General features: G+C 31.4%; 3 protein-coding genes and 1 non-coding gene across 7 annotated transcripts in view; 2 read left to right on the top strand and 2 right to left on the bottom strand.

The window, feature by feature from the left end:
• Positions 1 to 3,024: 3,024 nt before the first annotated feature.
• LOC107021707 lies at positions 3,025 to 5,552 on the bottom strand. Of its 3 annotated transcripts, none has more exons than XM_015222411.2 (2): positions 5,210 to 5,551; positions 3,025 to 3,119 (listed from the first exon to the last, which is right to left on the bottom strand). In XM_015222411.2, the coding sequence occupies exon 1, from the start codon at positions 5,440 to 5,442 to the stop codon at positions 5,233 to 5,235; it is 210 nt and encodes a 69-aa protein (XP_015077897.1). In that variant the 5' UTR covers positions 5,443 to 5,551; the 3' UTR covers positions 3,025 to 3,119; positions 5,210 to 5,232. The 3 variants fall into 3 exon arrangements, with proteins under 3 accessions (XP_015077897.1, XP_027773314.1, XP_015077898.1); XM_027917513.1 differs by lacking the exon at positions 3,025 to 3,119 and adding an exon at positions 3,202 to 3,635 and having other exon boundaries at positions 5,210 to 5,552; XM_015222412.2 differs by lacking the exon at positions 3,025 to 3,119 and adding an exon at positions 3,202 to 3,587 and having other exon boundaries at positions 5,210 to 5,552.
• Positions 5,553 to 11,097: 5,545 nt separating this feature from the next.
• On the top strand, positions 11,098 to 17,098 carry LOC107023637 (CBS domain-containing protein CBSCBSPB1-like). Of its 2 annotated transcripts, none has more exons than XM_027917862.1 (14): positions 11,098 to 11,516; positions 12,544 to 12,712; positions 12,870 to 13,002; positions 13,081 to 13,251; positions 13,404 to 13,485; positions 13,574 to 13,687; positions 13,799 to 13,865; positions 14,075 to 14,180; positions 14,272 to 14,330; positions 15,036 to 15,142; positions 15,218 to 15,351; positions 16,084 to 16,193; positions 16,279 to 16,368; positions 16,514 to 17,098. In XM_027917862.1, the coding sequence occupies exons 1-14, from the start codon at positions 11,362 to 11,364 to the stop codon at positions 16,673 to 16,675; spliced, it is 1,659 nt and encodes a 552-aa protein (XP_027773663.1). In that variant the 5' UTR covers positions 11,098 to 11,361; the 3' UTR covers positions 16,676 to 17,098. The 2 variants fall into 2 exon arrangements, with proteins under 2 accessions (XP_027773663.1, XP_015079878.1); XM_015224392.2 differs by having other exon boundaries at positions 11,099 to 11,516; positions 16,084 to 16,169.
• A 398-nt stretch (positions 17,099 to 17,496) lies between these two features.
• TRNAS-UGA lies at positions 17,497 to 17,578 on the bottom strand. Its single transcript has one exon. It is a non-coding gene; the product is annotated as a tRNA-Ser (tRNA).
• Positions 17,579 to 22,379: 4,801 nt separating this feature from the next.
• LOC107023615 (nuclear transcription factor Y subunit C-1-like) overlaps positions 22,380 to 22,532 on the top strand; it is a 4,605-nt gene continuing 4,452 nt past the window's right edge. Inside the window, exon 1 of the mRNA XM_015224362.2 lies at positions 22,380 to 22,532. Coding sequence (XP_015079848.1) covers positions 22,485 to 22,532 — 48 coding nt within the window. The 5' untranslated portion in view covers positions 22,380 to 22,484.

Here is a 22,532-nt window from a genome sequence, read left to right as displayed (position 1 = left end):
CGAGGATCGAAACGTTTCACAAGAGCTTCCAGGTCCCCACACACAACAACAAAAAAAAAACTATAAGGAAAAAAATGATATATTTATTAAAATGTGACTTCTTCTTGTGATAGATTTATAAAAAAAATTCAAAGATACGATGCAATTTTTTTATCTAGCTACAATTATTTATTTATTTTTAAAAAAGGAAATCCATTTGAATATTAACATCTGAAATGGTTTGTTTTTTTTTATTAAAAAATATTTTTCCAAAGTTCATATAACTTAAATATTTTTTCTCAAATCTTATTCCAGTCTTCGATCTTCCAATTACTAATCATGCCATTCTGTCTGGAATAAAAATATTCGATTCTATACATATGAATATACATAAAAGAACATGAAAAATTATTTATTCACCAAACTACTGACTTGGTACCATGAGATATATGACATATTTGACAGTTTGATAGATACCTAATTAGGAATATAATCAATAAAAACAAATAAATATACCATCTTTATATATGATCCAAGAAGAACAAGTTGGCAAATTTGGCCTAAATCAAGACCCTAAAAAAAAAAGATGCTTTCCTTTCAAATATACCTTGTTCCAAGTAGTGTCATGAGAAGTATAATGAAAAAAAAATATATATAAGGGTATAAATATGAAAAACGAAATTGCTCATCGTTATACTCCTAATACTTTATTCGTTTGATCACCTTTTCAAATATTAATATATGATTAAAAAAATTTATGTAAACGCCACTGACAATTTAAAAAGTAGGTTGGAATTGGAAAAGCATTTTCTGAACACACACTTGAGTAAATTTGCAAGCAAACTCTAACCTACAAGAATTTTTCAAAAGTTGGGCACTTTTGAAATAGCATACATCAAGACTCTTGTACAAAGACGATATGATATTGGCACGGCTCAATCAAATTAAAATGACCAAAAATGTTTGGAAACTTTTATTAGATTGAGCCATTCCAACATCACACCAACTCCTCATAATTGTGAAGTCAAACATGGACGAGAAATATAGGAGTTCACCTGATATTAGCAGCTTTATCAGAGAATTTCTTATCTTAATAGTAGCTTTTCAAAGAAATAACATACTTGGATGATCTCACGAGGAAGTACTCGTGTTGCATCCCTCTTTCGAATAAACAAAGAGACCAAGATTATACTATTGGCTCCATGATCATGGTAGTTGTATAATGAGGAAACCCTAGTTTTGGAGGGAGAAAATGATGGAGTAATATATATATATATATATGAAAGAAAAGTAGTTAAGTTGGTGGATTTATAGATAATAATTTAGGACATTTTGATATAATTAGGTTTTGGGCTTTTGGCTAATGGTGTTCCACGACATATATAGGTAGTGGTTGATGATAAGCATCTAAATAACACAAAAACAGCTAATTAAGGTCCCTTTCACTACAATTATGTTTCTTTCAGATGGTTTTTTCTAAAGATTTCTTTTCAATCATTTTGTTAACCTAATTTTCATTTTTATAAAAAAAAATGTGTTTTTCTTTTATAATCCTTGCCATATTCATCATCATTATATCATATATATATATATATATATATACACACATCATGCTAAAAAAACACAGTTTAGATACAATATTACGACCCTACTTCACAAACTTTTCATTTTTTGAAATATTCCTGGGATTGCTTAAATATTTTAATATTACTATTGTGTTTAAAATAATAATATATGATTATTACTATTTGTAGGCCCAAATAAAGTGTTATCCAACTGTGACTTATGGCGGATGAAATGAGATCTAATTGCCCTCTAAAAGAAAGAAAAAAGAAAAAAGAAGAGATATCTTAACCATTTGTAAATAAAAAAAATTTTAGATCTCTTATATGAAAAATTAAAAATTTCTTATTAAAAAACATAAAACTAAAAATATATAGTATATAATTGACATACAAAAACCAACTCTCGTTTTGTACATCACAACCCATTAAGTAGTGTCGTAAAACTTCACAATTATTAGCTCGTGCTGCCTATAATACCGGTATATTGCATGGCCTGTTTTGGACGCAATTATTGAAATTCATTTTCTAGTTGGGATTATTCCTTTTGAATACCCGGCGGCAAACGCAGAACCAGAATTTTAAAATTTATTATGTTTAAATTTTAGTTTCCAAGTTATTTTTCACAACAAATATAAAATTTAAACTAAAGTTACTGTGTTTGATAAAATCCATAACCAACACTCTTCCTTCGCTCCTTCCTATTAATTGGTCGAATTGGGGGCTATAAAAAGGACATTCAGAAGCTAATGATTCCAGAGTCCTCATAGGCTCATAAACAAAAACAAAACTATTATCTTTCGGATCAACTTTCACGTATCATAACTAATTTCACATATCTATCAGCTCTTACAATCAACAAGTATAAGATAATTATATCCACTAAGGCTGAGATAAAAGAATTGAAATCATTTAATATATTTCGTCTCTAATCGAATTTGAGTCTGATGGCTGAGATCTCATGATTCTCTTCCAAACGAAAATTGTACGTGTGTTCAATTTAAAATCTTCTCTATTGAGTTTTATATGATGATATTTGAGTAGACACAAAATTTAAAATTATAATGGACCAATGCATTATATAGTGGTAGCGGAAAACAAATGTTAAAGTAGTGATAATTTTTTACAATGGAGAAAAATATGAGAAACAAATTTGAAAATACCCAGTAGTTTTATTATATATCGAGAGGTTAAAGTTCATTTTACTATACTTCATGTTCAACATATTCTGTACCACATAGTTGATCAACCAGCGAACAAGGAACCTCATTATTGACTTCTTCCATTTCATAACAAGGGCAGAAGCTAGGTGGAAGCAAGGGGTTCATCCGAACCCTACTTCTTCATATTTGAATCTCTAAGTCAAAATTCTGACTCCGACACTATTTCATAATCCCGACACATCTTTATTGGAATTCCGAGTTGAACTCCAGAAGAAATCGAACAAATCAAAGATTAGGAGTTTCTTTGATAAGTGAGTGAATTTTAGTCACCTCAAAATCAGCATCTTTGTCATTCAAGAACAAGGAGGCATGAGTTGTTTACTTGTTTATGACCAAATTATACTGCGATAAAGAACTAGCCAAGAGAACAACATTTGATCAGAAAAGATACATGAAACAGAGTAGACACAGCACAATAAGCTCATTTCTGACACTACTTTTACTGGTTAATAGAAATATAGCTAATACTCTGATCACACCGGTCAAAACACCAAATAAGAAAGGTATGATTTTCCGTGTTAGCCAAACACGTGAAGAGCTAACAGGAGTATGCCTGAAACAACGAACACTGAGTATGAGAAAAAAGTTTCAAGGTCAAACAAGTTGGCTGGTAAAGTTTGTGTTCAAGGTCAATAATAAAGTCTCCAAACTAGTATTGCTAGCATGAAAGACTACATTTGGCACCGCACAGACGTTGACGCCACCTTTGGGGTCCACTGACCAAGAACAGTGATCCATTTTGCTCTCTATAGTCCTACTTCACTCGATCCATAGATTTCCTTATTGCCTGAGCAATTATTGCCAGCAGTCCACAGATGAGCAACTGTTACACCAGCCCACAGAGGAGATTCAGATGATGATGGTGGTGAATCTGAGAAGAGAGAGTAGTTTTTCTAAGGATCTTCTAGAAACTCGAACGAGTATCCCCATTTCAGTTTTTACAGTTGTCTGTGTGTCTGAGGCATATAGAATGTTAGCATGCAGGTATCTTATGGCAATCCCCATGGAGAACAGACTCATGGGAGGCCTGCTGCTAGTATTCAGACAAACATGTTGAATGAGAAAGTTAAAGGGGAGTTGGTAGCTATTGTGAGTTTCATTAATTTTCTTCAACCTGTCAGCTTTTCTTCATTTCATCCTCGAAGAAAGAAGGCAAAATCAGGAAATGTCACCATTGCAAACACTAGCCCCTGTCTTCTAGTACGACATGTGAACTTGAAACTACAAGCAGAGTCAGATGTGACTGATACAACCTAACCTACATATAGAACTCAAAATAGTCCGTCCGTTGGATGATAGAACATGGAAGGGTCATGCCCATTCTCTATTAGGCAAGAGTTAAATTCCAGATCTATACGATATGATTGAAGATTCAAACAAGGAAAAAAAGGAAAAGTGTATAGCAAGAGAAGTGGAAATACACCAATCGAATGGCTTGACCATTGAACAATGAAGTGTTAGTTAAAGGCAAACAATATTCAGCGCTAACAATCAATCAACTACTCTTCAATCTCAAATTAGTTGGACCGGCTATGCCAATCCTTTGTTTCCAGTTGAGGATATTTATCATAGTTATGCTTTGCTTATCTCATAAAGGCAGAGGTAATATCAAACAGTGGCAAAATAAAAACAAAATCTTTACATTGACCACAAGTCATTCTTCTTCATGTATAGTCTAATGTTTCAAACTCGGGAACTATAGAATATTCAGCAAAGCATACAAATCTTAAATACTTATGGATGAATGAGATTCGATATTTTACCAAATATTTTCCACAATCCGGATTGTTGGATGGATACTAGAGGGGCAGATCTAGCCCTAAGGTATGGGTTCCTGGCAACCCAGTAACTTTAATTCATACCTTATATTTGTATTACAAAATTCACAAAGTATCTACCAAAAATTGATTGTGAATTCAGTTATCACTTTAAATTAACTTGAGCGCATTATAAGAACTCATAAACTTCAAATCCTAGATCTGTCTCTGATACTAGCTCAATTTTTTTTCTTAGTAATTGAAGCAAGACCATTATTCCATATGAAGTTTTAAAAAAATATTTGCTAATTGTTTACTGTGTTTTTCAATGTTGCTATGTTTTCTAGAGTATTTTCTTCTTATTTGTAATTGAATTTGCTGCGGTGTTTTAGAATCAGCCTCTCTTATCTCCCAACAGGAAGTAGTAAGGTGTGCGTACAATCTTACTCCACTTGTGCGATTTCACTGTGTATCTTGTTGTTGTTGGAGAATCTAATGATCGTGTACAATGATGCACCAAGTGAAGGTAAAATTAGAGAAGCAGTGCATAATGCTTTTCGAGTATTAACAGTTCACCCAATCGATACAATCTGGTAGTAGCAAACTAAGAAATCGAAAACGGAAGAGATCAATTGCTACTATTCTATAAACGAGAATGAAGATCTGAGAGAGATTGTTACAAACTTACAAATAGTGAAGGTAAAAACTACTTTAGCCGACATAGACATGGACGCCAATGGCAAGGAGGAAGATAGTGATGAGGCCAAAGTAAATTACTGCATGGACCAAAATGGAAACGCCGCTGGTTTGCATGTTCCCGAATTCAACCGTTTTTCCACGGCCGGGAAGCTGGAATAGTAGACCCGGAGTTAACAACACGAACAGCACCACCGCTATCAAAACTGGGCCCCAGTCCGCCATTGTTAATCGGAAATTAGCTAGTTGATTTGAACAGAGTAAAGAAATGGGGAAAAGTGTGAGGATAAAAGCGAAGGATCCAGGAAAAAAATGGACTAAAAAGTCTAAAAGAAAAGAAAGGGACAGATCTGACCGTATAAGCGAAGTGGTATGTGAATCATAATTGTACAAAATTAGGGATTAGGAAACTCTATCTTATTTTTACGGAAAATGGTAAAAATGCTCTTAAAATTTGCTAAATTGAACAAAAATATTTTTAGTTAAATAGTTTGGTTTTGAGATATTTGTTCCGTCAATTGTTTGGTTCAAATATATTTAAATGATTACTTAACAAGTCAATTAATAATTAAAGATAAATTTTACTGAATGTGGTTAGACAGACTCTATTGAATGAAATGAGTGTTGGCCAGAGCTGATCTAACAAAAATGAAAGTGGGAGAAATGAAGATGTTGATATGGATGCGCGAGTATATTAGAGTGATAGAATTATAGATGTGAATATCTGGACAAAGTAGGAGTACGGAACTCTATGATGGACAACATGAGGGAGCTGGAGAGTGAAATGGTTTGGGCATGTGAAGATCGATGTACACATATACCCAGTGAGGAGGTGTGAGAGGTTGAATATAGTGGGTCGAGGAGAGGTGGAAGAAGATTGAAAAAGTATTAAGGTGAAGTGTTTAGACAAGATACGTTGCATCTTTTGTATAACTAAATTTTTTATATATTTGGCTGTATAAGATAAAAGATTAGTATGCAGTTAAGAGTTGTATAACTAGACTTTTTATGTATTTGATTGGATTATAACATAGAGCACCATGTCATTCGTTGTAATAACCTATTCATGTATTATTTGGCTTTTGATATTATTGTTGTTCTTAATTTTGATATCTCGCATTGTCAGTTGTTTATCGTGTTTCGATTATCACATTGTTTTGTTGATCCACCATGTTAATTGTTGTTTTTTTTGCATTGTTTTCTTCTTATTTGTACTTAAATTTGTTATTTTCGAGTCATGATCCTTTCAGACAATCTATCTACCTGTTGTTGTAAGGTACATATACTCTATCCTATCTAGACTTTACGTATAAAATTTAACTAAGTATATTGGTGGTTATTTGTTGGTTATCCAATAGTTCCTTTACAAAAAATTTAAGATATTATTTTTTTTTTAATATATTCTTTTTGAAGTAATACATAAAATAAACTTTACAGAGAGAAAAAAAGTTTGGGCAATTTTAAAAGAACCAACATTATATCTTGCATCTTGGCCCAACAACATGTTTGAACAAGATTTTGAGATTCTAGTGCCTCCGATATCAATTAATTTCTATGATCAAATAGATATTTGGTAAAAATCTAATTTCAAAAATGCTTTTAAAATTTATGGCTAAACGGTTCATTATTTAAGATACAGTAAATATGTTTTATCTTCTATTTTTAAGTAGAAATTTCTTATATGAGCTCTAAAATAAAGTATTAAAATATTTTAATAACATTATGAAACATAATCACTGGTATCAAATTCTCATACTCAAACAAGCGAAAAAAATGTATTTGATTTGCATTGTCCATTAATACAATAAATCAACTTATTCCACACATCTATGAAAAATCAAACCAATCAAAAAAAATAAAAAGTGTACCACCTTAGATGCCCAAAACGTACATCTTTCAGTAGACACCATTAATTAAAAATGTCACATATTAATTAGAATGTCCCTTGCATTTACAAAGCCCGAATAGATGAAAAACAGAAGTATATCATTACAAAAACACTAAAAATCTAATAAATATCGAAATAACTTTTATTCATTTTTTTTTTTTGGAAAAAAAAACTACAAAAAAATCAACATTTCTCACTAAAAAAAATTCAACGTCTAATATATATATATAAATTCAACTTCATATGCATATTACTCAGCTTTTTGGTAAAAAGATGTTCGGATGAACCTTCTGGGCCCTTGGCTGCTAGCCAAAGAGAATACGAATGCGAAAGGCCAAAATGAGGATGGTAAAAAAGACGAAAAAGAGTAGTGTGTGAAGGAGAATGGCTTTGCCATTAGTATTGAAGCTGCCGAATTCGACGTGACGCTGATTCCCCGGCAGCTGAAATATGAGTCCAGGCGAGAGAAGAACGAATAGAAGGTAACCAATAATAATGGGTGCCCAATCTAACATTTTTTTCTCAGTTGCAGGGAAATATGTTATGAAAATTTCACAGTAGAGTTTTTTTCAATTCAAAATTTGTGGCCACAATTTATTATGGTCTTGAAAATTGATTCCATGCTTGTTCCTCAAGAGAAGTAGCTAGAAACATGCTAAAGCCTTATGATGGAGGGCAAAGCATCTTCTTTTGGGTAACCCATCCGGGAGCGGACGCACAAAAATTCATAGATCCAGCTGAATTCAGTAACTTTAACTCAAATCTTATATATGTCTTAAAAGAAACTTATTAAGAGACCATTTGGTCATAGATTTCTCAAATAATATTTGGAGAAAAATTTGGCAAATAATGTTTGTGTATACAATTTGTCATTATTTGACAAATATTTTTGGTAAATAACCCAAATTCTCAAATACTAATTTTTTCTAGTATTTAGCCCATATCTTATTATTTGGGATCTTTTGAAAATTAAAATTTTACCCCAAACTTTTATCTTTTACAAAAACACCCTCTATTGTAGTTGTTTGTGTTGTATTACATAATTTTTTACGTGAACACCAAAATAGTGATGAAATATTTAGTGAATATTAAATAATGATATGATTGTTGATGAAAATGATGAAAAATTAACTCAAAGTAATAAAGTCATGTGCTTCGTCTACTTCACGATGTATGGAATGATACTTGTTGCAGTCGCTCCAAATTAGCACATTGCTCTAGTGTCATGGAAACTATTTGTTATTGTTGTAACGAACATCCAATTGACTTGTAATACAAACTTATAGTTAGTTTTAATAGTTTTTTAAATTTATGGGTATAAATCATATTTTTCTAAAAAGGTGAAATATATTTTTCAAATCCTATGGCCAAACACACGGTGAAATTTCACCAAATTTTCACTCAACTAATATTTGCCAAGAATATTTAAAAATTTATGACCAAACACTAATTAAATTTCAAATTCATTAACTCAAATAATTAATGAATTTAATGATATCACGAACCTATAGAATTCAAATCTAAAATCCGAAGCTTATACTAAAGTTATATTATCTGGAACAGGGAACTTGAAGTGATACTCATAAAACTATTTAGAAGTTAATTTGAATTATTATCTTTAGCTTTCTATTTTAATTAAATATCATTGAATAAAATTAAATAGAAAGAGTATAAACACTAGAATATACTTCATCCCACTAATGTGTTAATACTTTCTTCTCTTGTCCATTAATCGAAGATTTTTTTAATTTTTCTTCAGCGCCCCTCTAACTTCTTATAACTACATGTTTTTCCTCTAACTTCAAAAAACACACTTTCCACCCCTATGCTCATAATGTACATAAACAATACCTTAACATGTCGATTCCATGAGAACTTTATGAATGTTTTTATTCATTTCTCTTCGATAGAAGTCTAATTTTTTTCAAAATATATTTTAATTGAATTTGTTTGAAACAAGAAGTCCCTTTGATATCTTTGCATGGGTAGATAAATAAAAGGCCGTTTGGTAGGTCGTATTAAAATAATAGTCCATATATTATATATGGTATTATTTAGTACTATGTTGGTAGGAATTTAGGCCTATGTATAACTAATACATAGATTAGTTACACCTCTTAATGGTGTTATAGGATATATTACTAATACTAATACTATGGGATAAGTCTATGTAAAGATAAAAGTATTCCTCAAATCATTTTAACTATTTTGTTTATTCTCTTGATTTTATGTATTGTATTTGTATTAGTTAATTTATTTAAATAAATTATCTTATAAGTTATCTAGATAAAGTTGTTTGTTACTAAATAAATTCAATACAAATTAATACAATATTTAAAATTAACTAATTAAAATGACAAATATATCACCACATGATGTTTGTGATCCTAATTGAATATATAATTCGTTGATGTGCTATTTGTGGGTCGACTAGGATAAGCTATTTGTGTGATTTTCTAATTATTTGTATTTTAAACTGTTAATAAAATTGCATACATATTTTAATTACAACTTGCAATTTCTTATATGTAAATGTAGATGATTTATTCACTTTTACTATTGTTTGTCGTCTTCTCAATTTTAGAAGTTGACAATTTATCTTTTTGTTAATTGAGAATTGACATTTTGTAAGTAATCAATACTAAGTTGATGATTATTTATCCTTAAATAATTTAAGTGAAAAAAGGCAAACAATAAAAAAATTGTTCTTCTCACAGCTAGTTAGAAGACCATAAAAAAATAGTATTGTCTGACAATTATTTACCTTAACTCAATTGCATAATAATTCAATGGTATAATTGAAAAGAATTTTTTTTATAAAGTTTCTTCAATCCAAACATAAGATGAGGTGGAAACAATGAACCAAATACCTAATATAAATAATCCCTGCATTATAAAGTCGTGCACTATTAATTCATGCCTCACTAATCTCAGCATTAGTTATCCCTAGCACTATTTATCTTTGTACCAAACGATCCTTAAGTGTTTGGGCCACTGAATTTGGCTTACGATGAGTATATTTTAGAGAGATAACAAAGAATATTTATCTCAGAAGGAAAAAAAATTGTCCTCCATCAGAAGAATAAGTTGAAAGGGGCTAATTACCATTGATGGATGTGGGAGAAGGAATTGATTCTAAACTACAATAGCTTCTTACTAGTAATGTAGCACTCTTACTTTAGTACTCTCTATTTTTCGAAAAGTCATTTATGTAAATTTAAGTTATTAGCATGATTAATTCAAAATAATGAAGATTTTATTCGACATGTATCTCTTCGTTTTAAAAAAAGTATTCCTATTTTTTTTAGTTTGTTTAAAAAAAAGTCTTTTTTTATTTGGCAACATTTTAACTTTTTACGTGACATGTTTAAGACCACAAGATTAAAGGACATTTTGGTACATTTGACATAACTTTAATTTTGAACCATAAAATTAAAAAGTCTTCTTTTTTTTATTAAATTTCGTTTCGAGTCAAATTAAGTTATTCTTTATAAAAACAGAGGGAGTATTTCTTCCGTTTGAAAAGAATGAAGGGTTTAGGGTATGAAGATTTTATTAGACGAATGAAGAGTTTAGGGTGCTCACACCCAATCTTTTAATTTTCGCCTTCATTTTAAAAATATATTTAACTTGGTATAAAAAGCACATAAAGGGCACTGAATTACTACACTTTCATTACTAAAATAAGTAATTGGAATTAATGAAAAAATGATTTGGCTCTATAAGAATAATAATAGTTCTCACAAAATGAAATTGGGAGGATATGAATTAAATTAAATATGAATGAAAAAGAAAAAAAAAGAAAGAAAGTTGAGGACTCAAAGGAGTGTCAGTAAAATTCAAAATTGAATTTCACCGTCTTAATTCAATTCCTCCTATGCTCCAGTGAAATTGGAATCCTCGTCATTGGCTGACGTGGAAGAAGCTTATTGGTTAGGGCCCCACAAGATAACGGCGTTTTCCCACAGATAATTCTATTCAATTAATTCTCAGCTCAAACGTTAATCCTCACCTTTCCTCTTCCATCCGTAGGGTTCCCCTCCATCTCCTTCCACTCCTCGCCGGAAAATCTTCTTCCGGCAGTTGACACTTGAATCCACAGCGTTATCAATATTGTTCATATTTTTCTCCTATTTTTTCGGCTGAGAGCCGTCTTTTCCTGTATTCGACCGTTGACAATTTTATCCATCTCGTGGTTCCGTTGAAATCTCAAGTACAAGTTTTTTATTGAATAATTTGATTGCTGTAGAGTTCAGATGCCGACGAGTCAAGGAGGAGGAGGATCATCATCGAGGAGAAGCATATCGTTGACGAACTCTTCTTCACTTGCTAAGAAGAAAGCAGCAGCGGAAAATGTAGGAGTACAACCGGATTCTGCTCACCGGAAGTCGATTTCTATATCTCGTTCCATGTATGTTTAATTCCTTTATTGAAGTAACGGATATTGTACAAGTTTGTTTCCGGAAACTCTAAAGCAAATGTTTGTATAGTGTCCGGAATATATTTAGCTCTGTTTAGTCAGGTAGGATTGAACTCAAAATAATCTTTTTAGTTGTGAAATATATTAATTCCAAAACTCAAGTTCGTAGAGATATGGATGTTTTCTCATTTAGGTACATCGCTGGACTTTGTGCTAGTAAATTTGGGGAAGTTGGTGGTGCCATACCATTGTGGCCATCATATATTATTAATAGTGTTGGATTTAGTTTTGCCACCCGCTTGAAATGTTTGTCATGTAAAATTAAGCTTTACTTGATTCTTCCACTGAGCTTCTCCCCCCAACTTGAACATTGGAGATGGATATGAGCTCTTAGTCAGGGATATAAATGATTTATTTGCTGCTTACTTATAGCTATATGAGGGAAAAGAAAAGAGTTTATACTCTATACTTAGAATGTATGGAAGTATGGAAAAAATATTTTATAGTTGGAACCTCAGCTCAGTGATTGTTATTATCACAGCAAAGTCTTATCTGATGTTGAAAAACTGCATGATGGAAGTGCTTAATTGTATGCTGCAATCGTCTATGGATGACTTGTTCGCTTTACACCCATGTCCAATACTCAGATGCTCCCATCATTCATTTTGAGTGGTTCAATTGGCTATACTATGCAGGCTTCCTTGAGGTTCTTGTTTGATCAGGTTTTTAGTTTTTTCCAGTCCTTTTTTAGGTGGTTGATTTTTTTTCTCTAATGCAACTTTTGGAGATTGCTTAGTAATTTAAGTATACGGTCCTTTGTTATGTTCTTGCCACACGTAGTGAAATTTTATTAAGGAACAAAGCAATAGCTATGAGATTCTTTTGCTAGTGCGGATTACTAATATTTAAAAAACTTGTTTTGCTTTCAAGTTGGGATCAGTAATAGTCAGTTTGATTTGTAATAGTCATTGTGTGCTTATTTGAATTTTGATATTTGTTTCTCACAAATTTGGAGCAGGGGACTGACTGGAGAGCGCACAGTTAAGAGATTGAGGCTGTCAAAAGCCCTTACAATACCTGATACTACAAGTATTTATGAAGCTTGCCGCAAGATGGCTGCTCGCAGAGTTGATGCTTTGTTGTTGACTGATTCAAATGCATTACTATGTGGTATCCTGACAGATAAGGTTTGACTTTGATCATGCAAAAAGGCTGTAAAATTTAAGTAAATAGACCTCTGTAGAGCTGCTTATATTGCTGATGCTTTTCCTTTACCCATTGTGGTGATATCTTTAACTAATTCTTCACGCATCTTTTCTTTTATTTCCTTTGGGCAAATTGAAGGATATAGCAACAAGGGTTATTGCTCCAGAAGTTAATATACAGGAAACACCAGTTTCAAAGATAATGACGAAAAATCCGGTTTTTGTGCTTTCTGACACACTTGCTGTGGAGGCTTTGCAGAAAATGGTGCTAGGTTGGTGCATTTGAAATGACTCAAGCTGTTAACTTTTTTCATCACCTTTCCAACATCTTATGTTTGTTCTGACAACAGGAAAATTTAGACATTTGCCAGTTGTAGATAATGGAGAGGTCGTTGCTTTGCTTGATATTGCAAAGTGCCTTTATGATGCAATTGCTCGCCTCGAAAGGGCAGCTGAGAAAGGAAAGGCCATTGCAGCTGCCGTTGAGGGAGTTGAAAAACACTGGGGGGCAACTGGCTGTGGTTAGTTTAGTTTTGTGTTGTTACTATTCTTCATTGGCATAGTGTAGGAGTGTTCTATCTACTGACTGTGCTTGTTAAGTTCATGTGATTGAATGGTATTTTTGATTGGTATTGAAATGCATTTATTAACCTTCCATATTTTTTGTTTTTAGCAAGTTCCAATACATTTATAGAAGCACTTCGGGAGAGAATGTTCAGGCCTTCACTGTCTACCATCATTTCTGAAAATTCAAAGTATGTAACCTTCATTTTTAGAATAGTTTAACCTTTTAAGTAATCCACAGGCGAGTCACTATCTGTTGTTGATTTGTGGTGTTTCTAGGATTGTTACAGTTGAACCAAATGAAACTGTTCTAGCCACAGCCAAAAAGATGCTCGAATGTCGAACAAGCTCTGCAATCATAACAGTTGACAACAAACCACGAGGGATTTTAACGTTAGTAGTGTTCCCCTTGTATCCACTCGTTTACATTTATCGATTCTGAGCTTTAGTGTAATGGCATATAATAATCATCTCATGAGAAGATTTGCCTCATATGCTCTGCAGTTCAAAGGACTTGTTGATGCGAGTCATAGCACAAGATCTTCCCCCTGAATCCACTCTTGTTGAAAGGGTAATCTCTCTCTCTCTCTCTCGATAATTGAGGGGGTATATTTTTTCGGGATAGCTTGTTGGTCATATCGAAGTAAAAGGTTTAAACAATACTAGTTCTTTGAATAATTGGAACTTAGATTTTTTCAATCTTTTTTGTTTTCCTTCGTTTCTTGAGATTTGAGGGATAAGTACTAATAACTTCCATTTTGTTTTGCATCTAACATCCAGGTAATGACCCCCAATCCAGAATGTGCTTCAATAGATATGCCTATTGTTGATGCTTTACATACAATGCATGACGGGAAATTTTTACACCTTCCTCTTGTTGATAAAGGTATTATTTGCCTCCAGTTACACTTTGAGTTAGAGTATCTTTTTTTTTTTCATATGTCTTTAAATAAATTTGTACTTCTTTTTTGTGGCAGAGGGAACTGTTGTTTCTGTTCTTGATGTGCTTCATATCACTCATGCAGCTGTAGCCACGGTAAGGCAGTACACATGAACATATCAATTTTTTCCTTCTCAACTTGTCATTAGCAATTGTTATCATTTGAATTATCATGTTGGTGGTCAATTCACTTTCTGAATACGGCCTTGTATGTAATTACCTCATTCAAGTCTTGACTACTTTGATGAGTTTGCCATGTATCCATGCATATTCAAAGACATTAACTCTCAAGTTGAAATCCTGCTGACCACTTTGTTAAGACGGACTTTTATGGAAAGTAAAGTAGGTTGTCAGTTTACCTATGTAAAAGAAATTCCAACTTTGTTGAATGTATGACCTCTACTGCTAGTATTAATATTTAAATTTTTTCCTTTATTTTGGATCAGAGAATATTTCAACCAATCCTTTAACCATTGTGGCTGCCGTTTGTGCTTTCTGAACAAATGTGTTTAATTGGTCAAGTTGTCATGCTCAATTTATTTACATGTATGATTTTTTAAAACTCTTCTTGTTTCATTATTTGATTAAAAACTTAACGTGAGGGTTAAATTTTTCTGAGGCACATTTTCAACTATTAATATCATCTCAAAATCAAGGTAATCTAGGATGTCATTAAGTTAAAAGTAGCAAAAAATCTTGTCGAATGTTGAAACTTTTTTATTTAATCTTAGGTTCTATATTTTATTTGTTTAGTTCTCTTTTTTCCCAAAGTTTCTTATTTCAAGAATTGATACTAATCAGGTGGGAAATGCTGCTGGAGTAAATAATGAAGCTGCAAACTCTATGATGCAAAGATTTTGGGATTCAGCTATGGCATTGACTCCTGATGATGATGATGAGACGCGGAGGTTTAGGCCTCTATCTGTGAACTCATTTTCTTTTCCGTTTGTATTATCTCTCACATTTTCTATTTGACCTTTCAGTGAGAATTCCTTGAAATTGGCTTCTGAAGGGACAGAAACAGGAAGATCTATTCCCTATCCTTCATCTAGCCAGCCAACTAGTTTTTCATTCAAGATTAAAGACAAAAAAGGGAGGATGCACAGATTCAACTGTGGTATGTTAAAATAATATGCTTTTAGTTAACCAAAAAAATTAGGCACTTGTCAATGTTATGATGTTATCAGATGACTTGTGTATCTTTTTATGTACACCTAATGAATAGCCTTTTATCCCCTATTTTCTTTTGGTGCACCCATGAGGTTTCGCTGTGGGTGTCGTTCATAGAAAATCATATCTTTGTAAGATTTTCTACTTTTTGGTATACTTCTTGTATGCTGGTGTTTTTTGCTCTTGGTTTATCAAATCTTGTTGCTTGATTTCAAAATCAGATATGACCTTGTGTATCTTGTACCTGGAAATTCTTGTTGCCATTGGCCCATTTGTTTATATATGCATTCATGATGCCGAATCATGTAGTACTGTTGACATGTGTGAACAAACCAAAAAATGTGCACCTCTATTTTCTCTCTTTAAGGCATCTTGAGACCTGCCTTCTAAACTGTCGTAATTTTCCCAGAGCTCTTGACTCCTATCAAATTTATGGAAGTTCTGTCCTTTCAACTGTTTCCGTATCACTTGTGTTTCTCGATTGTTCTTTATGTTGGTGCTCTTGAATATCACTATCAGGCATTATATATCCAGCAGTGTTTGTTTATTTTGTCTCTTGAGACTGACTCTAGGAAATTGATATGATATTTGTGCTTTGTTGTCTTTCATAATTTTACAACCATGACAATCTTGAGTCCCACAATGAGTCGATGACCCTGTTATTTTTATGATATTTCAGATATTCAGAACATGACTGATCTAATAGCTGCCATAATTCAAAGAGTGGGGGATGACATTGACCGCACCAATCTTCCTCAGATTCTGGTTAAATGCATTAATTTTTCTCTCGTACATTTGAATGATTCTCCTCCTCTTGGTTTTCCCTGTTTGAGCAAGTTGATTATTATATTCAAGAACAATTACTCTATTGCAGTATGAAGATGAAGATCATGACAAGGTTGTACTGGCATCAGATGGTGATCTTACAGCAGCTATTGACCATGCAAGATCTTCAGGTTGGAAGGTATGATTGACTTTCCTTTGGCCTTACTTAATGTGAATGAACATAAACCCTAGTAACAGGAAGGAAGATTGACTTATGATTTAAATTTTGTGTCTCTTTTCTTGATTACGAAATAAGGACTGATGACAAAAATCAACCTGAACAGGGGCTAAAATTGCACTTGGACTATTCAGGAACAATGGGCGGTAGTTTGGATTATGCTCATCCTGAATCTGCATGGGCCTCAGCCTACAGCACTGTAGCAGCTGGTGCTGCATTAGTTGCAGGCTTAGGCGTGTTAGCATTCTTAAGGAGATCCGGTAACTAATTACTTGAAAGAAGTTCACTTTTGATAAACCAGGAATGGGAGTAGCATATTGATTCATATGAGCTCGATGAACCAATCATATTTGACTGAATGTTGGTGTTATAGAATTGGACAGTTACACTGCATTGGGATCATTTTTACCTTTTCCTCCTCTGCAATCCAGATTTGCAGGTTTTCATTTTGAGTGATGTCAATTGCACCAAATAAATCTCTTGCGTTGTTCAAGAATGAACTGGCAACGCCATGCAAATTTTAGTGCCAAGAGTTGTCAGGAGTTTATATTTCATACGGGACTGTGATATACTGTATTTGTTACGTAAAACACATGTAATGCACCAACTATGTGTTCTAATTCTACTCTTTGCAAGGGATGGTAGACAACTATTGCTATCCTTAAGCTTGAGGAAAATTTTATAAGCTAAAGAGTATTCCATTTATTTCAACTCAAAGCAAAATCACAATAATTGTCATGGAAATGAAGTATGAAACTACAAGAAATTGAATCACGGCTGTCACCGTGACTTGATAGTGCTACTCAATAGAGACTTTAGAAGAAGAATATGAAAGAGAGTGTAGGATGATAGAGACAGAGAAGAAGATGAGTTGTGTGTAAGAACTTCACTGCCTTTTATTTTCACATTTTTTAACGTGCCTTTAACCAATTCAGATCATGACAGATGAATTGACGTTTAATTCAATGTTAGGAAGACAAAGGATGCAGTTTTTCGTAGCTATGAGAACAGATAGAGAATATAACAGCGATAAGAAATTAATAAGAATTTGCAAAAGCGAAAAAAAGAAAGAAAAAAAACTTGCAAAAGCGTCGACAGCAGGGTTCGAACCTGCGCGGGCGAAGCCCAACAGATTTCAAGTCTGTCTCCTTAACCACTCGGACATATCGACTTCACGTTAATGACACTGCTAATTATCTTAATCTACCATTATTCAGTATTCACTTTTCAACAGCATTCGATTAAGGACTTTTAATGAGTACGTAATGTTGCAAAGTAGAGAATATAACACGTGATAAATACAACGAGTAATTTAAAATAGGAAATATTGTATATAATGACAAATTAATAAATTAAATTAAATGTTATAACCGTACTTTGATTTAATTGTGCGCTGTAGCAAACTGTTTGTCAGTCACCTCTCTCCCTCAAACTCTCTCTCGCCACTCTCTTTCTCGCTCCATCTCTCGCTCGCTCCCTCTGCTTTTATACAAACACAAATGTATAAAATGTGTTTGTGTTTGTATAAAGCGAGAAAAAATTATATATATCACATATATTTTCGTTCCCCTTTCTCCCCTCCTCACCACTCTACCAGATCTCGCTCGTCACCCTCATCTCTATCGCATAAACAAACAGAAACGAAATGTACAAATTGCATTTTTGTTTGTGTAAAGTGAAAGAAAATTGTATATACACATGCAAATACATATATATTCGTCCTATTCACTTATAATTATACAATACAAATATTTACCTGCTCAGTTTTCTTTTGTCTTTCTCTCTTTCTCGTTTTATACATACACAGATTCTACAATTGATTTGTATACAACTGCTTTCTTTTGCATCTGTATAGTGAATTATACAATTGGTTTCTTTATATATGTATAGCGAATTATACAACTGTTTTTTTTAATATGTATAGCGAAATATACATTTTGTTATGGAGCGCAATTATGTAAACTTTGCTATAACATACAAATATGAATTTTGTGTTTGCTATATTTGAAAGTTGCTCTTTAAAATATTAGGACAAGTAATCTACTGTTGCCAGTACTAGGGATGTGCAAAAATCAAATCGACGGATAAACCGAACCGAAAAAAATATTATTGGGTTATTGAATTCTTTTTTAAAAAATTATTGAGTTTTTAATGGGTTTATAAAAAAAAATATTGGGTTATTGGTTCGGTATCGGATTTTACTATTGGGTTATTGGGTAAATCGAGAACTCAATAAGACGGTGATAATTTATTATTTTACCTTTTCTAATTATTAAATATAAATAATTTAATATATAATTAGACACTAAAACTATATCAAATTATTAGTACTCTACCAACTTCACACTAGGCCATTTTACTAGTTTTTACTGTTTACTAAAAACATAAAGCTTAAAGTAAGGGGTTCACAACTTGAGCTATTTGATTTTAGTTTTAGTTTTAGTCTTGTTGAACTTTTTTTATTTTAGTTTTATTGTGTAGTTGTAGGTTGTAGCATTTGCAAGTTTGTAAAGGTCTGTAATTTGATTATCATAAAAGTTTTCATACTATGTTTTGATGGTACCATGTAATTATAGCCTTTGTAGTTTGTACTATATTTTCTCTAATTGGCGCAATTTATCATTACGTTTCTTGTTTCACTATATCAAAGCATTTAGAGTAATGAGAAGACATATAATATTTTACGGATATTTTCTTATTGGGTAAACCAAAAATTAAATCGGTAGTGATAAAAGACCGATAAACCAAAATCGATAAAGAATATCTTATTGATTTGCTATTGAGTTAGCATATTTAAAAATCTAAAATCAATAAATCAAACCAATAATACATGCATATAACCAAACCAAACGATACACACCCTTAACCAATACTTTAACATTATTTTTAATTATTTTATTACGAAAAAAGTTACAATTAATTATGATATGAATGATAATAGCTGAAGTAAAATATGAGAATCCTTAAGTAAAAATTTTGAATTCACATATTCGCGAATAAAATCTTTTTTCCATGGGAGTTACAAACCATCAATCATAAAAATATTAATTTACGTAAAAATATCTAACCAACTGAAATGACATGACTACTTAGAGTACTTTTTTTCATTAAAAAATCATGAAGTTGCTGTCAATGATGTGTTATTACAATTCCAAAATTTAAAGTTTTATCTACGTGTCATCTTATGATTGGTAATTGCTCAATGGACATTTCTCCGCAGCGCGTGGACCCCAGCTAACCTTTTCGCTTCTTCAAAAAAAATAAAAAAAAAATTTTGCTAATAGGAGTGTACTAAATTGGGTATATTATCCTGTAGGCCCAAAAAAATACTCCATCCGTCAAAATTTATCACATTCTTTTATTTTAGTCAATTTTAAAAATAATTTTTTTATTTTATATTGGTATTTTCTTCCTTTTGATAATGTCACGTAATTTAATTGAGCACAAAGTTTATAAAATATAAAAAGACTTTGCATTATTTCATAACTATCCTTCAAAGAAATAACTTTTTAAACAGAAAAAATACAACTTTAATTTATGGACCTTTTTCGAAATAAATGAAATCCAAATCGATAAAAATATAAATTGTGTTGTATATTTATTTATTAAAGAAACGTGTCACTCTTTTCAGAATGGACTAAAAGAAAGTTATGTCATGTAAAATTTGATTTGGGATAGAGGGAATTTTAATTTAATTTAAAAACTTTTTGATATTTTCAGGGATTGTTTGATAGTGTACGTCAAAAGAAATAATATGTGTATTACTTTTGTGTAATTGACTAATAGTGATACATTGTTTGATATACTTTCTCAATTCGTGTATGGCTAATGCAATATTTATTATACGCTCTATTTATATCGAGGAGTGTAGTATTGATACATGAAAAATTATTGTATTAGTAATGCAAGAGGATTTAATTGATGCATTATCATGGTTAAAAATTCAATTTCTCTCAAATTATTTTTACATTGTTCTCACTATATTTGAATGATATCTTTGTAAATAAATATATTTTTTTATAAAAAATTATGCAATGCCTGTTATTTTTAATACATCAAACCAAACAACAAACAATGAGTAAGAAATAAGGAAATAATATAAACATAAGAGAAAAGACATAAAAATGAATTTTTAATAAGACACGCTAATTTTACGATGTTCTATTATCCTACTAAACATGTCAAAATCACAATAAATACATATTTTTTACACAATCTACATTAACAATGTATGAGCGTAAGTATCACCACAATTAATAATATAATTTTTTCTAACCCATTTAGTGAAAATTGAATTAAAATCTTGACTCATTCACATTTTAATCATGACTCACTCCATTAAATCCTAAACCCCTTTCAAATTTTCACTCTAGTCTCTCTCTTTGATGATCAAAATCCTAAGCATTTCAATAGTCACAATAAAATTATTTACGATGATAATTTTTTAAATTATGGAGTCAAAACGAAAAAGCATAGACTCACATATTAATTGCTTATTGATTTGAATGGAAATTTTGATTTAAAAATGTCATGTTAGTGAAATTTGTTTGTGATTGCACTTTCATGATTTACAAATTCATTTGCTCACATAACTTTTAAATAAAATAATAAAAAAAAGTAAATTGAAGCTAGTAAAGCTAAACGAAAATTTTATTGAAAATGGATTATTATTAACTTTTTTTATTATTATTGTGAAGATTTTGGAGAATTGTAAAGTAGGTATTTAATGAAGAAGAAAGTTCAAATTGTCAGTGCCATGTGACATTTGTACATTGATTTGACAATTTATTTTTACTTCTCAACGCGCCTATTAGATGTGTGTCAAAATGAGTCAAAAATGTAAAATTATTGCGATTGAAATAGTTCTGTGGGTAATAGAATTCTCACCGATTTTAAATGTCTTTTTGAAAATTTAGAATAACTATAGGTGTCATTTTATATTTTTCTCTAAACATAATTAATGCAAACATTACTAATACATTTTATTTAATATTTTGTTTATACATTATATTAAACGATTCCTAAGTTAAATTGTTATAATAAAATGAGTTTATTCTAGATCATAAATTTTAGAGCATTATATATATATATATATATATATACGTAGGATACTACGTAGGACAAAAAATGACATGTAGGACATGTGTGTCTATTTGTTCAACTTTATACAAGTTTAAATGTCTATTTGTGCACATTCAAAGTTGAAGGACATAAATATAATTTAAAACCAAGATAAAAGGCATATTTATGTATTATGCCTATTAATATTGCCAGATTAAGGTAAATAATAGAAAAATAGTCAATCACTACTATGCCCAAGGCGTATCAAATGCTCCAATGCTTCTCGAAAAATCTCATATTGTAATCACTCACTTATGAATTTCCTCAACTTAGACTTTGAACCGTGCCACCATACATAATTGTTTTGGTCTATTCTAATTTAATTTGAAATTTAAGAAAATTAAGTAAAATTTTAAATTTTATAATCTTAATTTATAAATATATTATTTAAACATATTATGCGAAAAATTAAAATGTAAAAATTATTGATGATAAAAATATTCTTTTTTTTTGAAATGAATAGATTAAATAAATTAAAACGAAAGAGAATAATAAATTACATTGACTAAGAATACTTCCATAATACCACTAATAATTGCCTTTGCAAAAGAAAAATGGTTATTAGATATTTTAAAACCTTTCAAAAGAAATCATCAGAGAATTCAATATATTTTTTCTTTCCCATTCCCAATTTTGAAAAAGAAAAGAAAAGAAAAGAAAAAAGAACGCTCCAGAAAACAAAAAAGTGGTCATACATAAAACATGATAAGAAAAAGTAGTTGGTAGTAAAAATAAAATATATTAAAGTAATATTTGGATTATAGTTTGATATAAAACAAATACGGTTTTAGAATTAAATATTATAAGTCCATTTTTTTATAATAGAAAATAAAAGCTGTTTTTTAGAAAGAAAAAAAAATGAAACTGTATAAATAAGTACAAAGCTAGAGCAGAGCACCATTAGACCTTCACATTTTCTCTACACAGATAGTAGCTTCCATTTTCCGCAAACCGCCATGGACAACAACCCTCACCAATCTCCGACTGAGGCCGCTGCGGCGGCC

Source organism: Solanum pennellii, chromosome 6, assembly GCF_001406875.1.
Source record: "Solanum pennellii chromosome 6, SPENNV200".
NCBI lineage: Eukaryota > Viridiplantae > Streptophyta > Magnoliopsida > Solanales > Solanaceae > Solanum > Solanum pennellii.
The sequence above is the reverse complement of the archived record's forward strand: the minus strand, read 5'-3'. Positions and strand labels throughout refer to the sequence as shown.